The sequence below is a fragment of the Myxocyprinus asiaticus genome, chromosome 28, assembly GCF_019703515.2.
Source record: "Myxocyprinus asiaticus isolate MX2 ecotype Aquarium Trade chromosome 28, UBuf_Myxa_2, whole genome shotgun sequence".
Classification (NCBI taxonomy): Eukaryota; Metazoa; Chordata; class Actinopteri; order Cypriniformes; family Catostomidae; genus Myxocyprinus; species Myxocyprinus asiaticus.
In genome coordinates this window covers 23,592,542-23,610,929 of record NC_059371.1, presented here as the reverse complement: position 1 = coordinate 23,610,929, position 18,388 = coordinate 23,592,542, and the positions used below count along the sequence as shown (strand labels likewise).

At 42.0% G+C, this 18,388-nt stretch overlaps 1 protein-coding gene across 1 annotated transcript; it reads right to left on the bottom strand.

Annotated features, from left to right (window-relative positions):
* Positions 1–149: 149 nt before the first annotated feature.
* On the bottom strand, positions 150–17,609 carry LOC127419534 (olfactomedin-like protein 3B). Its single transcript, XM_051661009.1, has 3 exons — positions 15,402–17,609; positions 5,830–6,112; positions 150–1,463 (listed from the first exon to the last, which is right to left on the bottom strand). The coding sequence occupies exons 1-3, from the start codon at positions 15,513–15,515 to the stop codon at positions 673–675; spliced, it is 1,188 nt and encodes a 395-aa protein (XP_051516969.1). The 5' UTR covers positions 15,516–17,609; the 3' UTR covers positions 150–672.
* Between the last annotated feature and the right edge of the window lie 779 nt (positions 17,610–18,388).

The window sequence follows — 18,388 nt, the reverse complement described above, 5'->3', positions numbered from 1 at the left end:
TCATGGATGTTTTATTTCAAAGAGTTGCTTCACTTTCAGTTTTGTAAACTTCAACCAAGCGCTCACTTGCACTCACAAGAGTGAGTGCAAGTTTATATCCACTGATCAGTCAGTTATTGAGAAAGACAAGTATACTACTTTTAAGGAAGACTCCTTTTTTTCTCTTATATATTTTTAATAAAATGTGCAACTAAAGCAATATAATGTATCTGTGCATTGATCATTTTAAAGAAAAACATTTTGAGGCCAGAAATGTTATGCCCTTTAAAGACACCATGATATTGCTTGGCGAGTACAGTTTACTGACCTGTGTTGACATATTACACATTTAAACAGTAAGTTTGGGCAGGACATATCGGAGGGCTAGTCGCCTTCAATTTATTTAGATCAAAGCCATGAACCATGATTTGCTGCTTGCTAGTCAGTTGCAGGGGGGAGGGACATTCATATTTTATAGAGCGTCTGATTGGACAAAAAACTTTGTAGTACAACATGAGTAATAATATTTTTGAATGATTTTCCAGAAAGTAGAGACTGTAATTTAAATATCTATATCTGCTAAAAGTGCATTTTGTCAATACTTAAGTATTATAAATGGCCTTAAAGCACACACACATGGACTGCAAGCCACAAAACCCTCATTTTGATGTTACAGTGTCTTTAAACGCACACCTATTCCTCAGGTGGCGGCATTATCGCCCATAGCTTCTTCTTCAGTGCGAGCTTATAAAGAATCTGGTACCCGTCATCCCATGCATAAAGCTGCCTCTCCTCAGGATTGTATTTCAGGCTGGAATGGGCCCCATAGCGCCTGGAGAAATAAACCAGTGGGGCCTCACCACTGCTTACCATGTCATTCACATCAAACACACACTGCACACGTGAGCGGCTTGGTGGCTTGGTGTTGTAAACCACATAGACTGTGCCACATACAATAAAAGCTGCTTCAGCATTGTTTCTCGGGCATGCCGTGTCCCACATCTGCTCTATGTCCAGGGAGTTGGCGTCCATTTTAGCTAGGTTGATGGTGTCTCCAGCAGCGTATAGTGCCCATAGCCCATCTTCATCTGCCACTAGGTCTACCAGAGTCTCTGGATTAAGGCTGTACACTGGGGTGTGATCTTCTACAGGAAACACTGCACTGTCTGCAACTGAACCATTGCTGAGGTCATATTTAATAATTCGGAGCTCAGAGTCCTCACTGACATAGTAGAGGAAGCCATCATATACCGCATGACCGGTTCCGTTCCAAGCAGAGGGTAGACTAACTTGTCTGCCTTTAGATATGCCTGATGATGTGGAGAGCTCTCGGACGGAGTTGAACTCATACAGTGTGTTATCAGACGTGCTGTTAAAGACATAGACTTTTGCTGATATGGCATCTTTGGTCCAGACACCTTTGGGACTCCCCAGTCTCTTAAGGATCTTCATTGCTTGAATACTGGATACAATGTTAACGCACACTGTCAATGAAAACAAACATGATAAATGTGAATGCGGCATGTACTTAATGATTAAAATGGCAAACTTTGAAGCAATTTAAACAGAATGCTTCGTATCTTGCTTTGCACAAGCAGTGGAGGACAGCGTCGTGAAAAGTGGAATCGAAACTAAGCAATTAGTGAGTTCAAACCCTGATCTTGGCCTTTAGATCTTGGAAGAGCACATTACATTTGTTTGACTTTATTGTAGGAAGCAATAAAATAAAACCCCAGAGAACACAAATGCAAATGAGAGAGAGAAAAAAGACCTGTAGAAAGAGGAGTTAAAATTAAAGTAACACAGCTGACACTGCCTTATAAGCCTTCACAATATGGCATAATGTCCATTTTACATCCGCAACAGTTTAACGACCATCTTTCAATGCCACACAGGTTATTGCAACTATGTAAGCAAGGGAAGATTGTACTAAGTGAGGATAAGGGGTTAATGTTCTTAATCACCATCATTTTTTTGGTGTCTGTCTGTTTTAGATTACAGAACATGGTTACTGTTTCTAAGATATATGATTTATTGAAGGTTTTGGGTTTTAAAAGACTCTCCTGTCATGATTTGCCACATTTTGTGGCTAAAATCTTACATCTCTTTTGGATTTTACATTTTTAATAGAAGAGGTGTAAAACAGATGTCGTCAAATATCGTCTCGCCATATTTTCCAATACCTTCATTGTTTTAATTATATCCTTTTTATTGCTGAACAAATAAAAGTAAATACAATTTCTGATAATTCAATGAAGCTGTCAGCTGAGGACATGTGAGGCGTCTATTTCTCAAACTAGAGACTCTGATGTACTTATCCTCTTGTTTAGTTGTTCATCTGGGCCTTCCACGTGTCTTTCTGTCCTTGTAAGAGCCAGTTGTCCTTTGTCTTTGAAGACTGTAGTGTATACCTTTGTATGAAACCTTCAGTTTTTTTGGCAATTTCAAGCATTGTATAGCCTCAAAACAATGATTGACTGACGAGTTTCTAGAGAAAGCTGTTTCTTTTTTGCCATTTGTGACCTAATATTGACCTTAAGACATGCCAGTCTATTGCATACTGTGGCAACACAAAAACAAACACAAAGCCAATGTTAAGCTTCATTTAATGAAACAAATAGCTTTCAGCTGTGTTTGATATAATGACAAGTGATTTTCTAGTACCGAATTAGCAATTTAGCATGATTACTCAAGGATAAAGTGTTGGAGTGATGGCTGCTGGAAATGGGGCCTGTCTAGATTTGATCAAAAATGGCTTTTTTCCAAATAGTGATGGTGCTGTTTTTTACATCAGTAATGTGCTGACTATACTTTGTAATCAGTATATATATATATATATATATATATATATATATATATATATATATATATATACAGGTGCATCTCAATAAATTAGAATGTCGTGGAAAAGTTCATTTATTTCAGTAATTCAACTCAAATTGTGAAACTCGTGTATTAAATAAATTCAATGCACACAGACTGAAGTAGTTTAAGTCTTTGGTTCTTTTAATTGTGATGATTTTGGCTCACATTTAACAAAAACCCACCAATTCACTATCTCAAAAAATTAGAATATGGTGACATGCCAATCAGCTAATCAACTCAAAACACCTGCAAAGGTTTCCTGAGCCTTCAAAATGGTCTCTCAGTTTGGTTCACTAGGCTACACAATCATGGGGAAGACTGCTGATCTGACAGTTGTCCAGAAGACAATCATTGACACCCTTCACAAGGAGGGTAAGCCACAAACATTCATTGCCAAAGAAGCTGGCTGTTCACAGAGTGCTGTATCCAAGCATGTTAACAGAAAGTTGAGTGGAAGGAAAAAGTGTGGAAGAAAAAGATGCACAACCAACCGAGAGAACCGCAGCCTTATGATTGTCAAGCAAAATCGATTCAAGAATTTGGGTGAACTTCACAAGGAATGGACTGAGGCTGGGGTCAAGGTATCAAGAGCCACCACACACAGACGTGTCAAGGAATTTGGCTACAGTTGTCGTATTCCACTCCTGAACCACAGACAACGTCAGAGGTGTCTTACCTGGGCTAAGGAGAAGAAGAACTGGACTGTTGCCCAGTGGTCCAAAGTCCTCTTTTCAGATGAGAGCAAGTTTTGTATTTCATTTGGAAACCAAGGTCCTAGAGTCTGGAGGAAGGGTGGAGAAGCTCATAGCCCAAGTTGCTTGAAGTCCAGAGTTAAGTTTCCACAGTCTGTGATGATTTGGGGTGCAATGTCATCTGCTGGTGTTGGTCCATTGTGTTTTTTGAAAACCAAAGTCACTGCACCCGTTTACCAAGAAATTTTGGAGCACTTCATGCTTCCTTCTGCTGACCAGCTTTTTAAAGATGCTGATTTCATTTTCCAGCAGGATTTGGCACCTGCCCACACTGCCAAAAGCACCAAAAGTTGGTTAAATGACCATGGTGTTGGTGTGCTTGACTGGCCAACAAACTCACCAGACCTGAACCCCATAGAGAATCTATGGGGTACTGTCAAGAGGAAAATGAGAAACAAGAGACCAAAAAATGCAGATGAGCTGAAGGCCACTGTCAAAGAAACCTGGGCTTCCATACCACCTCAGCAGTGCCACAAACTGATCACCTCCATGCCATGCCGAATTGAGGCAGTAATTAAAGCAAAAGGAGCCCCTACCAAGTATTGAGTACATATACAGTAAATGAACATACTTTCCAGAAGGCCAGCAATTCACTAAAAATGTTTTTTTTATTGGTCTTATGATGTATTCTAATTTTTTGAGATAGTGAATTGGTGGGTTTTTGTTAAATGTGAGCCAAAATCATCACAATTAAAAGAACCAAAGACTTAAACTACTTCAGTCTGTGTGCATTTAATTTATTTAATACACGAGTTTCACAATTTGAGCTGAATTACTGAAATAAATGAACTTTTCCACGACATTCTAATTTATTGAGATGCACCTGTATATATATATATATATATTGGAATAAAATATCACAGACTTTTTTTGTGATTTATATAAACTTTCCTCCTTTAAAGGGTTAGTTCACCCAAAAATGAAAATTCTCTCATGATTTACCCACCCTCATGCCATCCCAGATTCTTTCTTCTGCAAAACACAAATTAAGATTTTTAGAAGAATATTTCACCTCTGTAGGCCATACAACGCACGTGAAATGGGTGCCAAAATTTAAGGGCATCATAAAAGTAATCCATATTACTCCAGTTGTTAAATCCATGTGATCAGACACGATATGATAGGTGTGGGTGAAAAAAAGATCAATATTTAAGTTCTTTTTTATCATAAATTCTCCTCCCTGCCCAGTAGGGGGTGATATGCACGAAGAATGTGAATCACCAAAAACACAAGAAGGAGAAAGTGAAAGTGAAGGCAAAAGGACTTGAATATTGATCTGTTTCTCACCCACACCTATCATATCGCTTCAGAAAATATGGATTTAATCACCAGAGTTGTCTGGATTAGTTTTATGGTGCTCTTGTGTGGATTTTGGAGCTTCAAAATTTTGGCACCCATTTACTTTATTTTGTGAATTGTATGGAGCTAGAGAGTTGAGATATTCTTCTAAAAATCTTTGTTTGTGTTCAGCAGATGAAAGAAAGTCATTCACATCTGGGATGGTATGAGGGTGAGTAAATCATAAGAGAATTTTCATTTTTGGGTGAACTAACCTTTAAAGCTGAAGTGTACAACTTTTTCAATGTTAAAATATTTTCTCCAATCCCAGCTTAATATGCAGTGACAACTATAAGTAAGCCATTCATACATTTTTTTCTTTGAAAACTGTTAGCACAGGGTATTTTTAGCACTATATAAATTACTCTGTTTGTTTTTATTGGCCCGTCCAGCCCAGCACAACAACACGGACTCAACCAATGGCTTTGTTCCTTGTTCCCTTACTACCAAGACACACCACATCTTTCCTATAAATGAGCAAATCTTCAGTACAAGCCAAGCATTAGCATAACATTGGGTAACCATTAATGCAAAAACTGTTCAGATGAGACAGTAACACAGCCTTCTCTCAAAGCACTATAGCAAAATCCCAATATGGCTGAGTGTAATTAGTTAGCTCTTAAAATATAGAAATGAGAACTGCAAATCAGTGCACATGCTCTTCATTCACACTCTCTGTCTTGAGTTGCAGCCATTAACTCCCACCAATTTTTTAGTTCTATTTTCCAGTATCGCAATTTTCCAGAGGCAGATCCTCCAAACTGGTATACTATGTACTGTAACTAGGGTCTTTCTATCTGCCAAGACAATGTCAAGGCTAAAACTTAAAGTAAATGAGCAAAAGCAAATTCCAAGTGGCTTGAGCTGAGCTTCAGCTGCCATTTCCCATACTCACCAGAGACCTCGAAGAACTCTTCCTTCTTCCTCTCCTTGACAACCACGTCCTGTTCCACCATCTTGTCTGCTGCTTTAACACAAGGCTTTGGAGGATTCTTGGTTTCAGTGTAGTCCATCTCACGCTCTACACGGTCCACCTGTGCTGCGGCACCCTCCAGGTCTGAATGCAGTTTAGTGTACTCCTTGCCTAACTTCTCCAACAGGTCTGTAGCTTGCTGCCTAAATTCCTTCAGATCAGCATTGTAGCGGTTGTTCTGTTCATGCCACAGGGCAATACGTTCCTGGAAGTATAACAAACTCACTAATAAGTCATGTAATTGTTTAAAATGATCTGCAGCCTGTCTTTAATTGGACATTGCCAGATGAAAGAGTGCTAGAAATTCTTTCTAATGAAACAGTTACTCCAAATGTGAATAGTTTTCTGTGCATTAAAAGGCCATTGGCAATAACTGTACAAAAGAGTTACTCTGTTAGTCTCTAACAGAAAGCAGTTAGTCTCTGAAGATTTCTTTTTTCCTATTCAAGGCATTGGTTAGGGAAGTTAAAACGCTCATTCGTTGAAAGGTTACTGTAGCGCGGAGGGCAGGGCCGGGCCGGAATGACGCACGCCTGGACCCCAATCAGCCTGATGAGGTGAGCAAGGGATAAAGGCAACCCGAGTTGGGGTTTATTATTAAACTATTATTTATATTGTCAAGCCGGTTCTCGCCTCCTCCTTTCCCTCTAACCCCTTTACATTGGTGCCGAAACCCGGGAAGGAGGAGGGATGCCCGTCGTAGAGTCCTCGACACTGCCGTCCACCCAGGGGAGCGCCACTGCATCCACTGGGGGACAGAATACCCCGAACGCCTGGACGCGGGGAACGGCCGCCATCCGTGAGGCGAGGAGGGACTGGACTCCCCGACCGCCTGGAACGATGGAGCCGCTGCCAGGAGCGGAGGAGTGCCCTGCCGGCCGCCAGAAATGCGGAGGGGGCGAGGGAAGACCGCCATCTTTGAGGGGAGGAGGGAATCGACTCCCCAACCGACTGGAGCAGTAGGGCCACTGCCGGGGATGGAAGAGTGTCCCCACGTGATGCCAGAAATGCAGAGGGGCGTTCCGTCTGTTGGGGGTCGGAGGTTTGACTCCGGCTGTCGTCCGCCTAAGAGGGTGGAGGAGTGATCGTGGACCAAGCGACAGCGCATCAGAGAACCGGTGAGTGAGTTTTTTTTCTCTCTCTCCTCTCTCTCTCTCGCTGTCACTCCGTGTTGGCCTTTCCCTTTTTTTTGGTTTGTTTGTTTTCCCCTCCTGTCTCCTCCCAGGTCAAAGAAGGCGGGGATGACCCGCCGGCAGGCGGGGCACAAGGCACGCCCCCTCCCGGAGAGGAGGAGGGGGGTATGTACGTCATGCCAGCTTGAGGCAATGCAGGGAGGAGTGTAGCGCGGAGGGCGGGGCCGGGCCAGAATGACGCACGCCTGGACTCCAATCAGCCTGATGAGTCGAGCATGGGATAAAGGCAACCGGAGACAACAGTTGGAGAGAGAGAGAATTACAGGCAGCTGCCCAGTACCTGTTTATGTTTGTGTGTTTTTGTTTAAGTTTATTATTAAACTATTATTTATATTGTTAAGCCGGTTCTCACCTCCTCCTTTCCCTCTAACCCCTTTACAGTTACATTAATTGTTATATGGAGTCAGCACACATTACATTGTCACATCACCATGGCAATGGAGTTGTAAAATTGGATATAATTTACCCAGAAAACGTTATCAAGCGATTTTATAACACTAAAATTATGTAAACATGCATATTGTTTATGTCTTGTGGCTATACTTTGGAAACTGAAAGTAAAAGTGAATATTTTAACATTTACGGCCCCATTCTCTTCTACTGTAAGTGCCACTATAATCCAGAATTGTGAATTTTTTTAAAGAAAAGGAGGGACAAGAAAAGAAAGCAACAGTATGCCGCAAATGCTGTCAATTGAGCTTAACTTGCTGTAACAGGGTTCAAATGGGAAAGGAGAAGGCAGGAACAAGCTGAACAGTCAAAGTAATATTTAATGTAAAATTAAAACAAAAAGACAAAAACATAAACACACACACTGCAGCTGCGTGTGGCTCTCTCTCTCTCTCTCTTTCCTGAACTGCTGCATCCGGCTGCCTTTATCCCTCTCCTCGGCTGATTAGCCTGATTAGGGAGTCATGTCCCGGTCCCGCCCTCCTTCTCGTCACACTTGCATTGAAGCTGGAATATTCATTAAGGGGTTATACAGTGCATCCAAAATTCTACAAACAAAACCCCATAATGACAACATGAAAGAAATTTGTTTGAAATCTTTGCAAATTTATTAAAAAAAAAAAAAATAAATAAAAAAAAAATCACATGTACATAAGTATTCACAGCCCTTGCCATGTCACTCAAAATTGAGCTCAGGTGCATCCTGTTTCCACTGATCATCCTTGAGATGTTTCTACAACTTGATTGGAGTCCACCTGTGGTAAATTCAGTTGATTGGACATGATTTGGAAAAGCACACACCTGTCTATATAAGGTCCCACAGTTAACAGTGCATGTCAGAGCACAAACCAAGCCATGAAGTCCAAGGAATTGCCTGTAGACCTCTGAGACAGGATTGTGTCGAGGCACAAATCTGGGGAAGGGTACAGAAAAATTTCTGCAGCATTGAAGGTCCCAATGAGCACAGTGGCCTCCATCATCCATAAATGGAAGAAGTTTGGAACCACCAGGACTCTTCCTAGAGCTGGCCGCCCGGCCAAACTGAGCGATCGGGGGAGAAGGGCCTTAGTCAGGGAGGTGACCAAGAACCCGATGGTCACTCTGACAGAGCTCCAGCATTTCTCTGTGGAGAGAGGAGAACCTTCCAGAAGAACATCCATCTCTGCAGCACTCCACCAATCAGGCCTGTATGGTAGAGTGGCCAGACGGATGCCACTTCTCAGTAAAAGGCACATGACAGCCCACCTGGAGTTTGCCAAAAGGCACCTGAAGGACTCTCAGACCATGAGAAACAAAGATTGAACTCTTTGGCCTGAATGGCAGGCGTCATGCCTGGAGGAAACCAGGCACCGCTCATCACCTGGCCAATACCATCCCTACAGTAAAGCATGGTGGTGGCAGCATCATGCTGTGCAGATGTTTTTCAGCGGCAGGAACTGGGAGACTAGTCAGGATCGAGGGAAAGATGAATGCAGCAATGTGCAGAGACATCCTTGATGAAAACCTGCTCCAGAGCGCTCTGGACCTCAGACTGGGGCGAAGGTTCATCTTCCAACAGGACAACGACCCTAAGCACACAGCCAAGATAACAAAGGAGTGGCCCAGCCACAGCCCAGACTTGAACCAGATTGAACATCTCTGGAGAGATCTGAAAATGGCTGTGCACCAACGCTCCCCATCCAACCTGATGGAGCTTGAGAGGTCCTGCAAAGAAGAATGAGAGAAACTGCCCAGAAATAGGTGTGCCAAGCTTGTAGCATCATACTCAAAAAGACTCAAGGCTGTAATTGGTGCCAAAGGTGCTTCAACAAAGTATTGAGCAAAGGCTGGTAATACTTATGTACATGTGATTTTTTTTTTCTTCGTATTTTATTTTTAATAAATTTGCAAAGATTTCAAACAAACTTATTTCATGTTGTCATTATGGAGTATTGTTTGTAGAATTGAGGAAAATAATGAATTTAATCCATTTTGGAATAAGGCTGTAATATAACAAAATGTGGAAAAAGTGAAGCGCTGTGAATACTTTCCGGATGCATTGTACCTACCTTATACCTGTAACCCTTAAAATGAGTAACAATATTTTTTACCTGAATCATATCAGTTACCACACATAGCATATATCAGTCAGGACCACTTCTGTCAAATTAATACTTTTATTGACTTATTGAAGCAATCTGTTGGTGCTGGTAGGTGATCTCTCCATCCATCCATGCAGCCATGCATCAAAAGAGCGGGGAGAGCAGCAAATCAAACCTCCAACAAGGCAGCTGAGAGAATAAATGAATTCAGGACTTAAAAAGAAGCAGTCTGGTATGTGTCTGAATTATGTTGGTAGATGTCATGATCAGCTGAAAGTCAGCCAATTGAAGCTTGACTAATGTGACCTGCCTGAACTAGCGTAATGCTTATTTTTTATAAAGTTTTTTGAATATTTCAAATTAGATATCCACCAGGTCTTGCTGAGGTAATGTGCTATTCATTCCAGATTTTAGTTATAATAAGAAAGCATAAATTAGACATTTTAATTATATGAATTTATCAGTAATAAGAATATGTAAATTTGACACATCTGTTCAGTTGAATAATAATTTTACTTATTACATGGCTCTCTGGAATACTCGATTCTTATTAGTCAGTGGCACCATCCAGTGGTCAGATATTGCTCTGTAACAACCGCCCATCCCAGGATTAAGAGGTATCAGACCACTCATCCTGGTTCTGCGAGCCGTCTCTCCTGCTTCTCAGATCACTGTGCGATCTCTACAAGTAAGCTAAAAATAATTTCATCTCAAAAGTTTCATGTCCATTTATTTATTTATTTGGCAAGTAGTCTTGTAATCGACTGAATATTGAGGAGTCAGACAAAATAATTCACAAAATAAACACCAACAGAACACGCAATTCTGTGATTTCTTTCTTCATAAATTACATAATTTCAATGATAATCAATATTTCCATGTACTATATTTATTTATTTTGTTAGTAGCCATGTAATAAGAGGCCTAGCGTCAGAGTCCTGATCACCCTGTCAGGGTTTATAGTGTGATAACAACCGGCTGACAGTACATTATCCCTTACATAACATTGTTAGGGTTGTATGTGTTTTGTTCCATGCCATGTTTGTTCCTGTTTCGTTGTCAAGTGATCTTGTCATGTGGTCCCCTGGTCATGTGATTTCATGTTTCCCTCCATGTTCATGTGTCTTGTTTTCATTGGTTTATTGTCTAGTTACTGTACCTTGTTATCAGTTCTGTCTTGTCATTGGTTATCATTGTCATGTTTCTCCCTTGTCCATGTATTTAAGCCTTATGTTTGCCATTGTCCATGGTCAGGTATTGTTTGTGTAATGTCGTGTTATTGTTTATGACAAGTTCATAGTCAAGTCATGTTAAGTCAAGTCAAGTTCATGTTTATGTTTATGTTTTGTTCAAGTCAAGTTTAGTCAAGTTCATGTTTTTGTTTTGTTCACGTTTGGAGTTATGGTTTTATGGATATCATATTTGTAAATAAAACTGCACTTGGGTTCATCACACATCATCGTCTCTTCGACTACGTTACAAACATCTTGACTGCTAAATAAATTGTTAATTAACAGTAGCTTGTACACATTTTAATAATAACACTGTTTCCCTATCTGTCACTCATTTGACGTTGTGTCGATGTAGTGACACTAGGGGTTGCTCTTGGGAGCCCCAAACACCTTTGATCTTTGAGAAAAGGCCAATGAGAATTGGCGAGTGGAATTTGCATGCCACTCCCCCGGACATACGGGTATAAAAGGAGTTGGCTCGCAACCACTCATTCAGGTTTTTTTCTTCGGAGCCGAGCGGTTGATTCTCACACAGCTGAACTTCACTGCCGGTCCATTCACCTCTTCAGAAGCGTATGCTGTTGGATATACGGTGCATTTCAGCAGCAGAGTACGCCCCCGGGCGCTTCGTCAGCCTCTAAAAGAGTATATATTCTGAGGAATAAGAGTATATTTTCCTCTAAAAGAGCATGCATTGATGGACAGCATCTTTTTAAGGATTCATTTCCGTCTTTGTGTAATTCCTGGGTGCGGTCGATATCTCTCCACCTCCGATGGCCACAATTGCTGCCTCGTGTGTCTGGGCCGTAATCACATTGAGGCAGCGTTCGCGAATGGTTCATGTTCTCATTGCGAGAACATGACCATGGCAACGTTGCGGTATCAACTTTCCTTCTTCCGGGGGAAAGCCACTCCAGCTGGGCCTTCTACCTACAGGTATGAGCTGGGGTCTGTTGACGCTTGAGGCGATTTGGGGGCTCCAATGGGTATGGCTCCGCCAGGTAATCCCCCGTGGACCACCCATTCCCCAGCACGCTCCTTGTCGCAACTCGTCCACTGAGGTCGCTGCGGACCACTTTACATCCTGGGCAACCTCAACGCCACAGTGGACATGCTGTCACAGCAGGTGACGCTCAGGGGAGAGTGGGGATTCCACCCCCCAGGTGGTCCAGCTGATTTAGAGTCAATTCGGCAAGGCACAGGTAGACCTGTTTGCTTCCCAGGAATCCTCCCGCTGCCCGCTCTGGTATTCCCTGATGGGGGCTCCCCTCAGGACAGACGTGTTGGCATACAGCTGGCCCCAGGGGCTGCGCAAGTATGCGTTCCCCCCAGTGAGCCTACTTGCACAGACCCTGTGCAAGGTCAGGGAGGATGAGGAACAGGTCATCCTAGTGGCACCGTACTGGCCCACCCAGACCTGGTTCTCAGACCTCATGCTCCTCGTGACAGCCCCTCCCTGGCGAATTCCCCTGAGGAAGGACCTTCTTTCTCAGGGACGAGGCACCATCTGGCACCCACGCCCAGACCTCTGGAATCTCCATGTCTGGCCCTTGGACGGGACATGGAAGACCTAAGTGGTCTAGACACAATCACTCAGGCCAGGGCTCCCTCTACGAGGCAGCTATATGCCCTGAAGTGGTGTTTGTTTGCGAATTGGTGTTCTTCTCGAGGCGAAGACCCCCGGAGATGTGCAGTCTGGTCAGTGCTTTCCTTCCTGCAGGAGAGGCTGGAGGGGAAGCTGTCCCCCCCCACCTTGAAGGTGTATGTGGCCGCCATAGCGGCACACCACAATGCAGTGGAGGGTAAGTCCCTAGGGAAGCATGACCTGATCATCAGGTTCCTGAGGGGTGCCAGGAGGCTGAATCATCCTAGGCTGCACCTCTTCCCCACATGGGATCTCTCCGTAGTCCTTCTGGGCCTCTGGAGAGCCCCGTTTGAGCCTCTAGAGTCAGTCGAGCTGAAAGCCCTCTCCTTGAAGATGGCCCTCCTGACCGCGCTCACCTCCATCAAGAGGGTTGGGAACCTACAGGCATTCTCTGTCAGCGACACCTACCTGGAGTTTGGTCCGGAGGACTCTCACATGGTCCTGAGACCCCGACCAGGCTATGTGCCCAAGGTTCCCAAGACTCCTTTTAGGGATCAGATGGTGAGCCTGCAAGCACTGCCCCGGGAGGAGGCAGACCCAGCCTTATCATTGCTGTGTCCGGTGCGTGCTTTGCGCACCTACTTGGATCGCATGCAGAGCTTTAGATGCTCTGAGCAGCTCTTTGTTTGCTTTGGCAGACAGCGGAAAGGGAACGCTGTCTCCAAACAGAGTCTTGCCCATTGGATCATGGATGCCAACGTGCTGGCATACCAGGCCCAGGCCATGCCCGCCCGTTTGGGAATATGAGCACACTCTACGTGGAGTGTGGCATCCTCATGGGCACTGGCCAATGGCACCTCTCTAGCAGACATCAGAAGGGCAGCGGGCTGGGCAACACCCAATACCTTCATGAGATTTTATAATCTCCGGGTTGAGCCGGTTTCATCCCTTGTATTGTCAGGTATGAATAGGTAAGTGTGCGGGACAGCTGGCCGGGTGTATCGCTTGCGTACAACGCCTTTCCCCTCCGTGAGGTGAAGACGTGTGCTCTTTTCTCCCATGCAGTTCATGCGCTCTTTTCTCCCATGCAAGTTCACCCTGGATGTCTTTCCTCCCTAGCCCTGTGGCTGGCAAATTCAGCGGAGGAATCCCTAGCCGGACCTAGTACGGGTGCTAGTGTGCCCTGTACTAGGGTAGATGCTCCACAGGCACTGGTTAATTCTGGTAGCCCCCTGTGATGTATTTTCCGTGGTATAACCCTCTCTGCTTCTGGTCACTGTGTTTGTAGAGCTCCTCCCTTTCTGGCAGGACATACCACCACGCCTCTTACATATCTGGCTGGTGAGCCCACATGACATATTTGCCACATGTTAACCTTCCCTTCGGGCAGGATGTGGTCTCTGCAGTGTCTTTTCCCCCTGAAAGAATAGGAAGGGAAAAGAACTCCTCTGTGGAGAGAAAAAACATAGAGAGAAAAGGCCGCAGCTGGTGCGGCCTGCTCCCATACTAGTTACGTCTCTTCCCCAATCCCCACCCCCCCCCCCCCCAGGGATGTGGAGAACTACATGATGTGTTTTGGGGCATTGAGGGGAGGCTACATGCAGACAGATGCACCTGCTATTACGCACGCAGCAGCTTGCTTGCACCTGCATCGGCAGTCCACATAACAGTGTAGAGAGTTGTAGCGTTTTGTATAGGGACACCTATTGTCACTACATCGACACAACGTCGAGTGAGTGACAGATAGGGAATGTCTTGGTTACTGTCATAACCTCTGTTCCTTAATGGAGGGAACGAGACGTTGTGTCCCTCTTGCCACAATGCTGTACTACCCACTGAAATGTCTGGAACCCTGTCTCAACTCCTCAGCACAAAACTTGAATGAGTGGTTGCGAGCCAGCTCCTTTTATACCCGTATGTCCGGGGGAGTGGCATGCAAATTCCGCTCACCAATTCTCATTGGCCTTTTCTCAAAGATCAGAGGTGTTTGGGGCTCCCAAGAGCAACCCCTAGTGTCACTACATCGACACAACATCTCCTTTCCCTCCATCAGGGAACGGAGGTTACGACAGTAACCAAGACATTTTTTAGTTCAGTGGACTCCTGCTGATTCAGATAATTAAAACTGACCTGCCTGTATATGGTAAAATATGGAGATTCACTGGATACATTTCATTAATCTTATGAGGTGTCTACTTAATCATAACAATTATTTTGCTTACTGAATTAGCGTAATTTTTCATCTTCACTGAGAAAAAAACTGCTGAACTACATGACTCTGTCAATCAGAGGGATGTTTCTCTGCTCTGGAGTACAAGGCAGTGTACAAAAGAAAGACTAAGATAAAGAGTTGAATCTTCAGAGTAGATGTCAGACAGCACAGCACTGGCTTTGATCAACAGCCACCCGTTTTGTTTGAATGTTCATCTAAGTCTTGGATTTTTGGTTTGAGAAACATTGTTTCAGTCACTGCTGTGTTGAGGTGCTGTTTCTTGAGGGAGCTTGCATTGTGTGCCAGATGTGTGTTTATGAACAAAACATGCTTTAACAGATATTGCCACTCTGTAAACAATTCTAGCACACTAAAATTGAAATCTTTAGTTTCAATGCTGCCTAAAACTGTAAGTGAAATCAAAGTGGTGCCAAGGTTTCAATCTGTGATCATTGTTTATTGCACTTTTTGAACACTTTGATGGGGGGATAGAGTAGAAAAGATGTTAGCACTGATTTTCTCACAGACTTTGAATTACGTCTTCAGTGGTCTTTTAAGAAATCACCAAATCGTGATTAATTGCGAAATTTGAGCTGTATGGAATTGTGCCTCATCTGTTCTTGAAAAATAAAAGTCTTTGTAAGATGGCTGAAATCCAGCAGGACTGCAGACAGTATAGACTTATACATCATAATTTGTCAAGACAGCAGATTTTGGCCAGACAAACCGAATTATTCTTACCTCCATAGCGAGCATCCTGTTTTCCAGGTAGTTCATCAGACCCTGGTAGTGGTACTGGCCTCTGGAACGCTGAGTAAATATGATCGAGAGAATGAAGAATATGGTGGCTTTCATGGTGGGTTTGGACAATGGACACTTTTTCTAACAAAACAAAAGAATTTCAAAACTCTGAGAGGCTGATGTGAACCGTAGCTGGTTATGGAACGTCCTTGTCCTCCAGTTAGACAGCTCACAAGGAGAAAGGACCAGAAACAGAGAATTCCAGGGTTTCATATTCGCTGGCGCTCTTCCTTGGCTGGAATGTTTTTACTAAAATTGAGGGAGGAGCCATGTGTCTCTGTCTGGCCTCTTTCTGTCCTCAAATGAGAACAATGTACTGTGCTTGAAATATGAAGTCACTAAAGTACAGTAAAATGTAGTTATGTCAGTAAGAAACAATATACTAATAATTGTTTTCCAATTTCTGCTGACAATCTTTTTCCTTTAACCATATTCCATATTCTGTCATATTCATATTATATTCATTCAGACTGAGAGACAGTAAAAGCCAGCATCCATGAAAAATGTTACATTAAAATTTTTGGGTCATAGAGACCTCAGATATAAAACGTGATTAATACTACTACTACTACTACTACTACTAATAATAATAATAATAATAATAATAATAATAATAATAATAATAATACATTCACATGCTAAGATTTTACTTTGATTTGTTTGTGTATTTTTCTACTATGCATTTTTGCTGGGGTCAAATTGATCCCAAACAGAAATTGTATTATTCTGGATAACAATCACCTTTCAGAGAGTGTAAGCCTGCTTTGTGGTTAAATAGAGGGTTATAATTTTAATACTGTCTGTCTACTGGGATTTGATTAAGTCAGAGCAACATATACAAAAATAAATAAATTCAAGAAAAGATTACATTTTAAATAATTGTTTTATTTTTACATATACAGAACTGGGTCTGTGGGACCCCAAACATAAAGACAGTCTTAACAGAACATGAGGGTTATCTTTTTCCCTTAAAAAAAAGAAAATAAAAGTCACATATCCCATATCCTACTTATGAAAATGCCATTGAAAGGGCACTTGGTTCATTTAAAGTGAAATGCAATTGAATTGTCTCCTGTGGAGACATCCAAACTGAATTATGCAGGGTAAAAATCATTCAAACTGTTTTGCCATTTTTGATTGTTTTGTTATTACAGTTATTTTGAAGAAATGTCAAGTCAATGTAAAGTCAATTTACCTCAAAAGAATGTTGTTCAAAATAAATGTGTTATTTGACTGGGTAAACATCTTGAATTTTTTTTAAATACTTTGTACATTACATTTCTACCTCTTTATTCAGAGATTTTACTTTTTTCTGTGCACAATTTTTCTGTCAATGTGCTTTCCAAGCTAAGTGACTGAAGAACCTGACCTTTTGCTTTGACAGACAGATGAGCTTTATCAAGGATTCATACAGCCTGAGCTCAATACAAAATGTCAGAACTGAACACTCGTCATAGGAATCTATATTATGTGTCTTTGAAGAGAGCTATATAAGAACCTGAATAAAGGGGGAATGTCCTTCATGGTCACAACACATGCTGGTAAACTCAAAAGAAATATAGATTTAGTTCTGTTGTAGTCCTGTTACGTTACATAATATGAGATTGATCAAAAAGGTGCCATGTCTTTAAAATAATTTATTAATAATTTATCATTCCTTAAAAAGCCTACATCAATTCAAAATGATCATAATAATAATTCTAACTCAGATTAAAACGTTAAAAGTAACTTCTTAATAATTAAATAAAACCTTTTTGTTCAGACTACAGCAAGACAACATTCCACTCCATGTGCAGGCCTTTATATAAATGAGAATGCAGTGAGTAGAACTAGTAGTAGCCTACATTAGATCTTTTATCTTTAATATTTATTTCGGCAACAAACTTTTTTTAAATTTGTATATGTTAAAAAGCCTTTTGGAAATGTAAGCTCAGCGTAGTTCTAGCGGGAAGACTAGCAGCTGTACATCATCGCACCATTAGCTAGGTAACTCCTAGCCAATCACATGTAAGCCAATGCTTTATAAGTCTGCTCACAATCTATCACATTGCTGTTTCAGTGTGCTAACACGGCAACCTCCACCACCCCACCACCACCAGTTTAGTCCCGTCCTGCACAGGGGTAGGCTCCTCGCCCCTGCCTCCTATCTCCGGCAGGATATGATGGTTCCAAGTACAACTTCTTCGGACCGCCAGATGGGGCTTACGCCAAAGAGAGACATTACATTTCTGTTTTATATTCATAAAATAAATGTCATCTTAAATTTCACTCAAGTCTGCGAGTCTTCCTGATAGAATTGCATTTATTTCACTTAAGTCTAATAGTTTAAATATGCAAACAGAGCTGTAAGAATGCACTGAGGAACCAGTGTTTCTTAAAATTTTCTTGTTTATCTATTTTTATGCCTCACTGTGCAGCAACTGTAGTCATAGCAACACTGTCAGCTTGCTTGCAGATTGAGGCCATGAACCCTTGATGTTGATGAGTTCATGGTTGGATTCTTCCTGTCTTATGTTTTATGTCCACTAGATGGAAGTATAAGCCAGCTGCAAAAATTAATTAATGGCATGGGTTTCCAAATTAAAGTAATGGCTGCCATTCCATTACATACGAAACATATTTTAATGAGCCTAATTTTGGTTCATCCATGTTATGAAAAAGCATGATTAAAAAGAAAGAAAGAAATAATGAATGAAGATAAAGATACTTACCTAAGGATAAATAACTATGACATTCGTCTCTTTTTTATTAATATATCACTGAAATTCAATATAGTACAGTTAGTCAATATTGACATTGAACGAAAATGTTGTTATTTCCTTCATATCATAGAGTTCCCATAAGCATTCAATCCAAGATTTGTATGGTACCGTGGGTTTTAGCCACAACAATTTATGTTTGTACAAAGTTGTGTTTTGTGTTATTTA

What these genes read in the sequence shown, in the direction of transcription:
- LOC127419534 (XM_051661009.1), bottom strand. Translation starts at nt 15,515, where the DNA reads ATGAAAGCCACCATATTCTTCATTCTCTCGATCATATTTACTCAGCGT. An exon ending in ACAGGATGCTCGCTATGGAG is followed by an intron (nt 6,113 to 15,401) that starts GTAAGAATAATT and finishes TTATACTTCCAG; the next exon opens with GAACGTATTGCCCTGTGGCA. An exon ending in AGAGTTCTTCGAGGTCTCTG is followed by an intron (nt 1,464 to 5,829) that starts GTGAGTATGGGA and finishes TTTCATTGACAG; the next exon opens with TGTGCGTTAACATTGTATCC.